The sequence below is a fragment of the Microtus ochrogaster genome, unplaced genomic scaffold (genome assembly GCF_000317375.1).
Source record: "Microtus ochrogaster isolate Prairie Vole_2 unplaced genomic scaffold, MicOch1.0 UNK29, whole genome shotgun sequence".
In the NCBI taxonomy this organism is placed as follows: Eukaryota; Metazoa; Chordata; class Mammalia; order Rodentia; family Cricetidae; genus Microtus; species Microtus ochrogaster.
The window spans coordinates 4,463,023-4,477,789 of record NW_004949127.1 but is presented as its reverse complement, the minus strand read 5'-3'; the positions used below and the strand labels follow the sequence as shown (position 1 = coordinate 4,477,789).

General features: G+C 38.2%; 1 protein-coding gene across 1 annotated transcript in view; it reads right to left on the bottom strand.

Moving 5' to 3' along the window:
• Positions 1-330: 330 nt before the first annotated feature.
• Mterf3 (mitochondrial transcription termination factor 3) overlaps positions 331-14,767 on the bottom strand; it is a 20,546-nt gene continuing 6,109 nt past the window's right edge. The window contains exons 5-9 of the mRNA XM_005368149.2: positions 10,732-10,921; positions 4,661-4,808; positions 4,078-4,149; positions 2,994-3,155; positions 331-597 (exon numbers count right to left, since the gene is read on the bottom strand). Of these exons, the coding sequence (XP_005368206.1) occupies positions 403-597; positions 2,994-3,155; positions 4,078-4,149; positions 4,661-4,808; positions 10,732-10,921 (767 nt within the window). The 3' untranslated portion in view covers positions 331-402. The remainder of the gene's footprint in view (positions 598-2,993; positions 3,156-4,077; positions 4,150-4,660; positions 4,809-10,731; positions 10,922-14,767) is intronic.

The following is a 14,767-nucleotide window of genomic DNA, read 5'->3' as shown; positions in this document are numbered from 1 at the left end:
TGGCCAATGCAGAATGATGAGCCCTGAAACCATATACACAAAAGCAGCAAAAGACTCAGAAGACTGTGCTTATATATTTGTGCATGCACATATATACATGTATATATGCACTTAGCAGTAATAAAAAGAAGTTATCAAATTGAGGGAGGGTATGAAAAGGGTGGGAGAAAGGGTACCTGAAAGAGTCTGGAGGGAGGAAAGGGAACAGGAAAGTGATGTAATTCTTCTAATAAAATAAATAATAAATACAAAAAGCCAACCAAACCAAACAAGTACCAAAAATCAGAATTATGAAAAAAATGTTTTCAATATTGAAACCCAAGACATTTATTTTTTAAAATACAGTGATTTATTGATGTATACATTTACTTTACAAGAATATATTTAAGTTTTCATCAAAAACTAAAGTGTTTTTAAGAATTTCTCAAAATCATTTACTGAAGTTTTGGCAATCTCTTTGCAGAATACTTCATCAGGAATAGATACCACCTTGTCCAAAGAGACATAGTTAGGTTTTGCTGGATCATACTGTGCTTTTCCCAAGTAGACAAGAAACAAATGTCTTTCTTTAATTTTAAATATTCTTGTATTAAATACCTGGAAAAGAAAGAAATTTACAATAAAAAGCTGAAATACTAACAAATTTTCTTGGTTACCTACTTTAATAAGTTAGTTACAATGACTGTATGTTCAATAAATATGATTAATGCTATAGGATTTAAGTTATATGGTTTCTGCTCAGAATTATAGTTAAGGAGGCTAAGGGAGTAGATCGGTTTAAAGATAAATGTGTAGGATGGGAGAGGGTCTGAGTTTGATTCCTAGCACACACGTATTATTAGGTAAGAAACTAGGAGTTGAGTACAGTGATGCCCACCTGCAATCGCAGCACTTGGTAAGCTAAAGCAGGAGAGCATCAGAAGAGCAAATCCTTAGGCTTCACCCCAAAACCACCTCATCTGTAACTTGGGAATGAGGCCCAGAAATCTGTTTTAACAAGTTTTTTTAGAACCAACATTAGAGAGCAAGATCTCTGTCAGCAAAAGGGAATTGTCTCTGTTTTGATCTTTAAATTCTGTTACCCCCCAAAAGAATCAAAATAAAATGAGGCTGCCCCTTTGGGAGGTGAAGAGGGAAAGCATGCCTCTTCCTGTTAAAATCCCCAAGGACTAAGGAAAGCACAGCCATTTGACAAAGGAATCACGAGACAGCTAAGTGCCTAAAGCCTGCTGCTACAGAGGTGAAGGGAGCACAAGAGAAGGGCTCACACTGGAGTGACAGTCTGCAGCATAAGGAACTGGGGCTCCTGAAGGGGTGGTCTCAAGCACATTCTTGGCTGTGGGACACTCCATGGGGAACATACTTTTAGATTTCTTTCCCAGTGTACAAAGTGATAATTGTGCACAAGGAGAGACATGAAGGAAAACAAGTGTTGAAAATTAACTTGAGAACAGTGACCACAGAAAGTATATGCTGCTATGATGTGACATTGGTATGCTTCTAGAATAAAACATCCCTTTGTGTTTCTGCATTGATGGTCATGAGGTTCACAGGAAAAGAAACATGAGATAGAATAACAGATAGAAAAAGGAGGCCCGTATGGACTGGCACAAGCCATCAGTGGATTTGCAGACAAGGTGCTGGACTAGAAGCCCCGTGTGAGGTTATGGAGAAGAGTCATAATAAGAAAAAACAGACTTGACTGCAAAGAGACTGAGAGGAAACGGACAACTACCAAGACAGGCAGACTCCTACCCTCAAGACACACCTACAGCCTACACAGCCCTCAAAACCCACTACAGGTTTTGGTGAGACAGTGTCCAGTGGTGGACAGGAGTCTCACATTGTCCCTTTGTTTTCCTTTTTTTGTCAAATAGGGTTGATTTCTGGAAGAGTAACTATAAAGAGTCCATACACACAAAGCAGTATGAACTCAACAGGTATTATTTCTATGGTTTTCTCTCTCCTATTTACTGAATTAATTGCCCCATGAGCCCTCTACTACGGTGTGAGCTTATTTTAAATCTCTGCCTCTCTTACAAGCCACATATGATTGAGTTCTTTAGGGTTAGTGCTCACACACAGTCTAGCCCAGGGCAGATGGTCCACTCTATAATGAATGACTGGACCCCACTTGTGCACTCTAAAGATATGTTTCTAGCTAACGTAACTTTTGATTGATTTAATAAAGAGCTGAATACCCAACAGCTAGTCAGGAGAGGATAGGCGGGACTTCTGGGGAAGAGAGAGAAGCAGAGATGTAGAACAAGGTGGGTGTACAGAATGGGGGATAAGGAAAAGCCATGTGGCAGAACATAGATTAATAAAAATAGGTTAATTTAAGTTATAAGAACTAGTTGGGAAGAAGCATAAGCTACTGAAGGCCAAGCTTTCATAATTAATAATAAGTCTCTGTCAATATCAGGGAGTTGGTGGCCCCAAGGAAAGTCGAATGAGAAAGATAGTTACACCCACTGGGTAGGACGAGGTCAGGTTTCCATATAACCCACTCTCAATAATCTATTGCCCCAGGAGACAAGAAACTGTCACTGCTTTTTCATAGATTACTTATAATTATTCCATAAGCTGGAGTCAAACAATTCTAGGCCTCCTATACTTTTTTATAATGTGCCAGCATCATCCTATATTAAGGGTTACTCAGATGGGCAAATAAACATCCCTCTATGTGAAGGAAGTGGACTAAATACAATCTAGTTCTGAGAGTTATTAAGGTTATATATCTTTTCACATCTCTATATCATGAACAAATAAAACAATATTTTTTAAATTTAATGGAGAAAAGTCCAAGAGACTATGCTTGAGTTTTCTCCTGATTCCAACAGGCAAAGGGAAGAGTAGGTAAAAGTTACAAGGGAAGAGACAGCTTGAGCCTTCTTAGGAGCCCAGCAGCTGTGAACTTGCTACAAATACACAGCACCACACCTGAAGCCTGAGTGCAGAACAAGGTCTGAGAGAACTGGGAGATATGTTACCTGCGGGAACTTGACAATGATGTGGTGGGGAATATTCATCACGTTGTGTACATAATCAAAAGTTTCCGTAAGTTTCCTTTTGTTTGCAGTTAGCATCTTTGGGACTCTGGTGACCATATGTTGAATTTCATTATGTTTAAAACCAAGTTCAAGGCGATAAACCTACAAGAAAGTAAATACTTGGAGTCATGAGAAGAAATAGTCTTTTGGTACTATGCTGTAGTGCAAACTGATTCTTCTAAAGTTAAAATAATGACCTTTCAAAATTTGGGGACATTTGTATCACTGCCCCTTTCGGGATTATAGCTCACTGGTTGGGGTCACCCAAATTTCAAACCCCTCACCCAAGCAAAAGCTCCTCTACATTGATGGTCATGAGGTCCACATAAAAAGAAACATGAGATGGAATAACACATAAAGAAAGGAGGCCCGTATGGACTGGCACAAGCCATTAGTGTTAGGTTTCCAGACAAGGTGCTGGACTAGAAGCCCCCATGTGAGATTATGGAGAAGAGTCATAATAAGAAAAAACAGACTTGACAGCAAAGAGACTGAGAGGAAATGAACAATTATCAAGACAGGCAGACTCCTACCCTCAAGACACTCCTACAGCCTACACAGCCCTCAAAACCCACTACAGGTTTTGGTGAGACAGTGATTCCTGGGCCAGTGGTGGACAGGAGTCTCACATTGTCCATTTGCACTCTGGTATGCGGAGACTCTCTGCAATCTTGAAAGATAACATGTTATTTGAAACAGAGGTACACTGGAGGCTTGACTTTGGGGACAACAGTGAGAAAGTGATCCAATCTGAAACAGCCTCAGTGAGAGTGAAAACCAGCCTACAAACCACAATCCCAGAGAACTTGACAAGAGAGATTTACATAGATCTAATCTATATGGGAAGTAGAAAGTAGAAAAAGACTAGATCTCCTGAGTAAATTGGGACCTTGGGGAAGGATTAAAGGGGAAGGGGAGAGGGAGGGAGGGAAGCAGAGAAAAATGTAGAGCTCAATAAATATCAATAACAAAACAAAACAGGAATGTAAAGAAATTAGCTTCTCATAGCTTGAAGATATGTTACCTTCATATTTTCTTTCACAGGCTCCAGACTTCCTGTTAGTAGCCTTGGAAGACGAACAACCAGATCTCTAGTCTACAGTTAAAACAAAGTAATTATCATCACTATACATGAATATCTAACTAGTTTGGAAAACTAAGACATTACAAGGAATGCCAAGCTAGAATTTAAAATATGACCCAATCAAAGAAATGACAAAAAGTTTGGAAATATGTATCAACCTAACATTATTTGATGAGAAATCTAACATGGAATCAGAATTTAAGAAGCTATTGATGGTATACTATAAAGTGATGGAGCCTCCTTTTTAATCTATCAGGCTAACATTTTTGTACAGAAAGTATAATGCATTTATAAGATCTATGTAGGTCAGACACTTAGAAACATGACACTTAAAGGTTACTAAAAGAGAAAATACATTTCATCTATCTATCTATCTATCTATCTATCTATCTATCTATCTATCATCATCTATCTATCTATCTATCTATCTATCTATCTATCTATCTATCTATCTATCTATCTATCTATCTATCTATCCATCCATCCACTCACCCACCCACCCATCCATTTATTATTTATTTACCTTCTTCACACTCAGTTCAAGCTCTTTCTGAAAAAAACCCAGTCTGTTATCCAGTCTTTCCACGGAGAAGCTCAACAGAAATGGTGCATTTCTGACCATCCGCGCAATATCTGTCTTACTGAAATGTTTTGACTGTAGATAAGCTACTCTGGAGAAATAATAAAAAAAAACATATGCATGATAAACATTTCCTATAAAAATAAATCATGCTAATTTCTAAGGTAATATCTAAACTTGTTTTGAGACCATGAGTACAAACAGGAGTACTGTACATAATTTCTACCCCACCTCTCCTCTGTCCCATCCTCATCTTTTTAATGAGTTATTTTTACATATATACACACACACACACACACACACACACACTCACACATATGTATATATAAATAGAAACTTCTGAGTCTACTCAACGCAAAATTGGTTCTTTTTTTTAAGGACCCTATAACTTCTCATAAAAAAAGATCAATAAAAGTACTCTGTAAGCTGTGTGGTGGTGGTACACTCCTTTATCCCAGGAGAGACAGGTGGATCTCTAAGTTTGAGGCCAGCCTAGACTACAGAGCAAGTTCCAGGACAGTCAGGGCTACACAGAGAAGCCCTGTCTCGAAAACCACCAATAAAACCCTCTGTAATATCCCAAATATGGACACATTTTCAGGAGAAGCACTGACAATTTTTTTTTTATTAGTTTCCATTTACTTTAAATGAGAAAATAATTCTAATATACTTCAGGTAGATCTTTAAATTAAACAAACCATTATTATATGTGTGTGATGGGGGAGGGGCGCATACACATGCCTTGGGGCACAAGTGGAACTCAGAGGACAATCTTAGGGGTTGGCCTTAGCCATCCACCTTATTTTGAGACAGGGTCTCCCATTGCTCACAGCCACATAAGCCAGGTTAGCTATGGTGTGAGCTCCAGAAGATTCTATTTTCTGCCTCCCACCACCAAAAGCTGGCCGAGATTACAAATATGTGGCAAAGCACCTGGCTTTTTGTGGATTCTGGCTCTCACACTTGGATGGTAAAAACACTTTATCCACTGAGCCATCTATTTCCAGCCAAAATTTTTAGCTTTGAGACAGAGTCTTATTACTTAGCCCAGGTTAGCCTTGATCTTTTCATTTTCTGGAATTAGTTTCCCAAGTGCTAAGATTACAAGCATGCATTACATGCCTCACACAAAACAATATATATTTATATAAACTACATACAGTTGATTCATTTGGAAATTCCACAAAGGACCTGCAATTTTATACACTAAATTATTTTCACTGAAAAGAAAATAAGTACATAAAATTGGTGCTATTATGGATAGTATAGAAAATAAGCCTGCTATATCTAGGAAAGCCAAAAATCAAGTTTTAATTAAATATTTTATATCCCTGCCTACTCAGTAGAAACCTACTGTTTATACTGTTTATCATTCTTATTTTTGAGTATATACAGATGAAATAGTACAAAAATTCAAATAAACATTTCTCTACCCAGTCAGGAACATGTGACAGGCAACTTGAGCAAGAAACTTGCTTCCTTAACACAGGTTTCTTTCACAGAATTAAATGTAGGGAGATGCTTTATACAGTAAGCAGTCAAGATTCTGGAATCTGGCCATCTTGGTTGGAATACTAGCTCTGCCATCTATACTATGTGTGTAATCTTGGGAAAATTACTTAAACTTTCTATACCTCATGTAATTATGTGAAACCTCTCAAGTGATTCCCACTGCCTGATATTCATGCTTTCCTGGAATAAATCTGGAGCAATGAGGCAAATTGACTTTTGAATGGTGAAGGAATCTCTACCTGAAGACAGGAAGACAGGATGCTGAGTGTGAAGTTCTTAGAACCACCCTTTGCCTGTGCCACATGAAAGTTTGTATCACAGGAGCAGATAAGTCCCATAACAAGAAAGAATCAGTCTTTTAAGTCTGATGCCTAGTCCAGTGCCTTAACTATGTAAGATGTTCAATGTAAGAAATGCAGATGTTTTGAGTTTCATATTTTTCTTACCTCACAGAAAAGGAATTAGTTTATTATTAACTCAAGAAACTGCTAAACCCTTACTGGCTCAATCTCAATGTGGAGAACCGTCTAGAGCACTTATTTTCAACCTGTGAGTGGAAACCCCTTTAGGGGAGGGTTAACCAACCCTTTCACAGGGGTGGCATATCAGATGCTTACATTCCAAATCATAACAGTAGCACAATTATAGTTATGAAGTAGCAATGAAAATAATTTTATGGTTGGGATGACCACAGCATGAGAAACTGTACTAAATGGTCAAGGCATTAGGAAGGTTGAAAACCACTGATCTACAGGGATTGTTACTGAGCAGCAAGAGGAGATAAGTGTGATCTTGGCAGGACCAGAGGAAAATTACCCTAGGCAGAGACTGAGAGAAATGTCCAACTGATGTGAGAGATAGCTGAGGTGGAACTGAGGGGTCCTGGCATTTCACTGAATGCCAAAAGTTATGAGTGATAGTTGTGATTTGGGTAATAAGGCAAACAGAATAGCATTTCCACTCAATGTGTCTGAGAATACACTCCATGATGAAGTCAGAGTTAACTTAAGAACAGGGCATGTTCTGAGTGGTATTATGTATATTAATGTGTAATACATCAACAACTTACAGTAGATGTTTTCATAGATTAATACCTCTCTGATGAATGAAGTGCAAAACTGTTTATAAATGCTCTAACGGTCATCAACTAATCTTGGCTGTCAACCTGACTACACCTGAATCAACTAACCCCAAGTTGCTGGGTATACCTATGAGGGATTTTTCTTTTTCTTCTTCTTCTTCTTCTTCTTTTTTTTTAAGATTTATTTCTTATATATACAGTATTATGCCTCCATATATGCCTGCATGCCAGAAGAGGGCACCAGATCTCATTATAGATGGTTGAGCCACCACGTGGTGTAGGTAGAGGACTGCTCATTCGTTTCCAGGACGCCCAGACCCCAAATAATCAAACAGCAACTACATTACTTACAATACTGTTTGGCCGGTAGCTTAAGCAAATTTCTAACTAGCTCTGACATCTTAAATTAACCGATTTCTATTATTTTATATTTTACCACGAGGCTCATGATTTACCGGTACCAGCATCTGTCTCCTCTGGTGGCTACATGGTTTCTCACTGACTCCACCTACGTTTTCCTCTATTTCTGCATGTCTAGTTCATACAGCACACCATTAAGTAGTCCAGGCAAGAACATTTTCTTGCCCAAATGGCTAGCCAGCTCCATGAGAAGCCTTTTCAATGCCAACAGGAGCGGATGCGTCTCATTTTGTCATGAAAAGTCATAAGTTCTTAAAACATTTAAAATGTCATATTCTTTATGAAAAATTGAAAGATTATCTATCTAACTGAAATATATTTCTATATATCAAGAAAACCTAACTGACATGACTACAAGTCTGACTATTATAGATGACTATTAACCTGTATTTCTTAATTATACGTCACATTTTTAAATGAGCTGCACAAACACAATACCTTAATCAAGAGCAGAAATATATATATATAACAAAATTGACCTTAAATTTGTATCAATAGACCAAGATCCATACCAATGAATTGTATTTATCTCTAGAGCATATCCTCCTTTAAATGTAAATAAACATTTATAAACAATATTTGGGAATTTGGGTGTAGTTCTCTCCAAATGCTTCCTGCTTTTTGTTGGGTAAAGTATTTTATTGGGGGGGGGATGGATTACGGAGATCTTTCAGAGGGTCTTGATCCATCAAACCACATTAGTCTGGAAGAAATCCACAGGTTCTCATCCTCTGTAGAGACAAAAGAATCTCTTTTCCAAAACGATATATCCTTAGACTCAAATTTTGAAGTCAAGATACCTTTAATATATATTGGTTTAGCTTAACAGCTTGTATAATGAAATGTCTCTCTGTACTTAGCTCATTCACAGCCAAAAATTTAAAGAAAACACAATAATATACATAATCCAGACTCTCTGTGTATATTTCATCTTTACATGGCTTAGTTTTCTTTACTCTATTACTTTTTCTACAAGTTTAATAATGATTTTATTACCTTTACTCTTTTAATCTATGACTGCCTATATTCTATCTTTTTAAAGACTTTATTTTTTTATATTCTTTTTCTTCTCTCTCAAGTCTATGTACAGTTATTCAACACTGTGACCCATTTAGAGGTCTTTCCCATCTGAATTTGTTTTTATTGCATATCTGTAATCCTTTTCTGACCAGGAACACTTTTAAAATGATAAGCAGCTTGATTGTAGCAGCTCTAGATGCCGGCTCTGCCTCTCTCTGCCTCTCAATATGAAGGTACCATTAGCACCGGGTAGGAGCTATGTTCACCAGCTTAACTCTGAGAAGAAGCATGAAGCACACAAAAACTTTTTATCTGAGTAACAACTAAATCTTCCAGGCAATGAGGCAGTGTACTTTGTGGCTTGGAAATATCTCTGTGTGTGGTGGTGGGAATCCGCCATGCTCTCCTCCTGTACATTCCTAGCAGACCCGACCCTGCCGACTGCCCAGGTGGGGAGTGCTGAGACACAGGCATGGTCTCAGCTACTTTTCTCCTGACCCCAAATGGGCATATAAGCATTTGGACCTGAAGTGAGTGGTGGGCACTAGCCCCAAACGTTTCAGACCACACTGGCACCCCAATTTGTAGGCGGAGACTGATCGTTCATTTCCAGGCCACCCAGACACAGAAACTATATTACTTGGAATATTGTTTGGCCAATAGCTTAAATGTATTTCTAGCTAGAGCTCTTTTATCTTAAATTAACCCATTTCTATTATTTTATAATTTACCACAAGGCTCGTGGTTTACCAGTACTGGCATCTGTCTCCTCCAGCAGCTACACAGTGTCCCACTGACTCTGCCTATTTTTTCCTCTGAATTCCCACCTTACTCTATTCTGCTAAACTACTGGTCAAAAGAGCTTTATTCATTAACCAATAAAAGCAATACATATACAGAAGGGCTTCCCACACTAATGTGGTTGCTGAGAATTGTACTCAGGACCTCTGAAAGAACAGCCAGTGCTTCTAACCTCTGAGTCATCTTTCTAGACTTGAGGGATTTTTCTTAATCAGGTTATTTGATAGGGGAAGACCAACCTTAAATCTGGCCACTCCATCTGATGGCAGCCCACATAAAAAGACCTGGAAGGAGGAAGGTTTTGCTTTTTGTGTGTTGCCCTCACTCTACCTGACAAGCAGGAAATTAATTTATCAGGTTGTTTTTGGCATTCCTTTGATGGTATCAGTACCAACTTCTTTGGGATTCCACCTACACACCAGGAATTCTTCATGATTCAGCAGCTGTCTAGGTCTGCTGAGATGTCCAACTTCATGGACTAAACAACTAGAGCATCCTTGGCCTTTTGGTCATGAGACAGTCATTGTTAGACTAGTGAGTCACAGCCTGTAATCCATTCTAATAAATATATATTAAAAGGCTACCAGTTTCCTTATTTAGAGAGCCATGACTATGATAAAGGGAATAACCTTTCAACTTATGGAAAAGTTTTAACTTTTATTATATTATATTATATTTATATTATAAACAAATTGCTCAAAGAATACTAAATGTCTGCTATCAAAAATTAGAAATGTTAGGTATGACAGCACACATCTATAACTCCAGTACTTAGAAGGCCAAAGTAGGAGGGTTATGAGTTCAAGTTCAGTCAGGGGTACATAATGAGACCATGTCTCCAAACAAGAAAAAGGAAAACAATCACAACAGCCACAATCTATGAACTTGTAAGTGTACTTAGATAATTTACTATTTGTTAATAGAGATTTTAGAGAGACATTTCCAGGTTCTGAAGAGAAGTATTTCAATACTAATTGATTAATACGTTAAAAAGAAAAACAACTGACAGTTGATAAAACAACTGTTTTACTCTATTTGCATTAAAAGTGCATAACTGAAAGAACCACTCATAGTCACTCAACAGATCCTTGAATAGCAGACTAGAAAATTTCTCACACATACGTGAGTAATTCTTCCATAAGCACTTCCTAGGTTATGTGGAAATCATTTCAAACTTTACCTTGTCTTAAGATTTTCAAGATCTTCAGAGAAAATAGCATAATTTTTTGTTAGGAATGGTCCCAGGTGGCTATCTTCTAAACCCAAATCTTTAAGAAATAGGAGTATTTGCTTAATGTCTTTTTCAAAATCCAGTCTTAGAAGGAAGTTGGCTACATCAAGATGTCTTTCTATCTTTGACAAATCCACTCCTGTAACAAATGGAAAGGATTGGTTTAAAGTCAATTTCTTATTCAGTCATTAATTTCATACAGGAAAAATTACTGATGACGAATAATCTATTTAAGGGAGAAATGACAAATGGAAACAAAGTATTTTTAAATGAAACTGGTTGTAGAAATAGATTAAAATTAATTATAGTGTTTATGTCCAAGGTCAACATAGAGGTAAAGTTTCCCCAAAGAGAAAGTCACTAAATCACTCAGCTTCTTGGGAGGCTAAGTCAGGAGAATCATAAGTTTGAGGCCTGCTTGGGTTACACAGTGAACTCATGGTCAATGGTGAAACTTGAAGAGAATACTTTAAAGTACAAAAATAAAATAAAATCTACAAAGGCTAGAGAGATAGTTCAGTGATATAGTGCTTGCTTAGTATACCTAAGACAAGGTCAATCCTCAATAGGACAAAACAAAACCCATTTCCTAAAGTGATTTTAGAGGCACCTTCATACAAAGCAATGAAATAACATTGTCCCCTAGTAGCATCCACAATCAAAAATATCATCATATTCACTCACCAAATTTAGAAACACATGTAATTCCAACTCTAAATTTCTTGCTATGAGTATGTGCACACCCACCCATACCACACACCGAACACAGACCAGAAGCAGACCCAGAATGAACATAAGCAATTTATCACACACTAGTGATGGCATTTTAATTCAATAAGAAAGATAATACTAGTCATTAAAGTACAATGAGATCACTAGTTACACTAAAATGTTTCTGTGTCTTATTTGCAGATTGATTGATAATCTAAATATATGCTAGTTCTACACATAGAAAACAAAGAACATAAACAAATATTAATTATGGAAAAACAAAAAAGTCCATGGCTAGCTTTCCACTTACTTTGTAAGAGAAAGGTTTGGAAAGCTACCCAATAAACTGATAATAGTGTTTATACTTGGGAGCAAGGGTACCTCTTGGAATAGCTGAACTTCTATCAACTACATATAATTCTTTTGTAACTTAAAAATCACACAAAATCAAGTCTAATCAATGAATGAATAAAAAAAGGAGATGGAAGCCAGTTTCAAAAATCTGTGATAAATGGGGAAACGCTTTAAAAGTAACCTAAAAAGCCGGGCGGTGGTGGCGCACGCCTTTAATCCCAGTACTCAGGAGGCAGAGGCAGGCGGATCTCTGTGAGTTCGAGACCAGCCTGGTCTACAGAGCTAGTTCCAGGACAGGCTCCAAAACCACAGAGAAACCCTGTCTCGAAAAACCAAAAAAAAAAAAAGTAACCTAAAAGACTTGAACTCCAAGTGATTTTACACATATTGGAGGGCCTTGCGCAGTTTAAGTTGTCACACCCTGGCTGTGAGGAAATGGAAACCTGCTTTTAGTAGTAGTGGGAGTGCAGAATCCCATCAGGAGAGCTTAAGTCCTCAGCTCACTCAGAATTCTACTAAAATGAAAAGCTGGACACTGCCTACTGTGGACCAGACACTTCTGCTAAGCACTGGGATGAAAATGAGCAATACATGCTCTAAAAGATGTGGACATTGCATCTCTTGCTGTCACATATATTTAGTCATCAGTAAGATCTGGAAAGAAGAAACATTATCCTACAGAGCTCAAACACAAAGAAATATAATACAGTGGCATGAGCAGAGTAAATGGACACACAACATCTATCTAGCAGTGAGATAAGGAGGCCAAGCCTTTTCCAGAGCACAGAGAGAAATGTAAGCTATTAGTGAAGTGTTGCAAGGCAGAAGCTGTTGCCATGGGACGAACAGTTTAAGGACCTGAAGAAGAGTGACCTGACCAGGACCTTCCAGCCTTTATGTTGCTCTGGCAGTAGTTGCCTAGAAGTCAGCTGGCATAGGAGCCCTGTGCACAGGACTGGCCTCCTAGGATCTTGAACAAGCAGAGAAAGGAGGAAAACAAACAGAAGAGTACTACAACTTTACCACTAAAAATACTGACAAACAACAATGGATCCTCCAAGTTACTGCCATTTACAGTTACTTCTAAGACATGCTACTGAGCTTATTAGCATATACAAAAAGAATGACTGAAACATATCTGAAAGCTCTAAGTATAGTGCAAATTATTTATAGGTCTGGACCATGGTTATCCTTCATCACCCTGAGTACCTGCTGTAGGCTAGGGAAGCTGTTCTGGAAGAAAAGGTAACTTACTCTCCTGCACACTCATAGCAGGTGTCAGATGTCGTCTCTCACCTTTGAACTTACTTCAGAACATCTTTTAAGCTGTGAACATTCCGAAATTCAATAGATATTTTAGGTATATCTACATCTTTCTGTGGATATTTAAAACATACAGATTTCCATAACTTACTAAGTATGGGAACTTTGTACCCTCCCACCAACATCTCCCGATAGCCCCTTCCCTATCCCAAATCACCATTCTTCTCTTTCTCTGCTTCTACTGAGACATGTCTTTGCATGCAAGTCCTCCAAGTCTTGTTGGAAATGACGGTACGTCACTGTCTGCTATTGATGACCAGTATTCCATTGTGTATTTGTGCAACGTATTTCTTTTAACAATTCAGTAATTTATGGATACATAGGTTAATAAAAGAGGCTTTATTTGTATTTCTAATTTTGGACTTCTCATTTTACTTCCATCTTCATCTTCCAGTTCTTCTCAAATAGGTATTTGTTATCCTGACTAGCCTAGAACTCACTATGTAGACCAGGCTAGCCTTGATCTCAGAGATCCACCTACCTCTTGCTTCACAAAGAGATTCCCAAGCCTAGCCTCACATGAAGCTTTTTAAGAACATAGATTCCTTAGGTACCTACATATTTGGGTAACATCTGGCGAACTAGGTCCTAAACAGGAGTGAAACATTACCATATTTTGTCATTAGTACAGGTATAAAAGCAGGCAAAGTGGAACTCAGAAGGGTCACTCAGATAACAGGGCCAGAGAACACATTTCAGAAGCTATTTGAACTTGAGATAAGTTCTCCAACTGCCAGTCAACTAAAGGAGTGATGTAGGCAAGAGGAGAGACTGACAAGATGTGCAGGAGGAAAGCAGGGAGAGCTCGAAGACCTTCGAAAGCTTCGAAGATTTGAAGCAGGGCTAGAGAGATGGCTCAGAGGTTAAGAGAACTGACTGCTGTTTCAGAGGTCCTGAGTTCAATTCCCAGCAACCACATGATGACTCACACCCATCTATAATGAGATCTGGTACATAATAAATAAATTAAAAAGAAAAATAAAATTTAAAAAAAGATTTGAAGCAGTTAACCAGTGCTTTCAATTAGCAATTTAGAAGGAACACTAATACCATAGAGATTTTTCAGGGTCAAAATAGCTGAATAGGAAGTTATCAAGTTAGGGTCTGTGAGTTTGGCTCAGTAGGTATAGTGCTTGCCTTATAAACATGAGGACTTGAGTTTGTTCTCCAGAAGCCATGTTAAAAAAAAAAAAAAGTCTGGAAGGGTGCTGTGCACTTTTAATTCCAGCACTGGGTAAGTGGAGACAGACAAATCCCTGAGGCTCATTGGCCAGTCAGTTCAGCCTATTTGCATGTCCAGACCAAGGAAAGAAGCTGGCCTAAATCAAAACAAAACAAAACAAAAGGAATCAATCAAAAGAAAATAAAAACTATCTTTTGGCCACATGTATACACACACACACACACACACACACACACACACAAACTCATACATAGGATTATCAAGGTAGGTAAGTGACAAATGAGATCTAAAGAAGTGGTAACGGCCGGGCGGTGGTGGCGCACGCCTATAATCCCAGCACTCGGGAGGCAGAGGCAGGCGGATCTCTGTGAGTTCGAGGCCAGCCTGGTCTACCAAGGGAGTTCCAGGACAGGC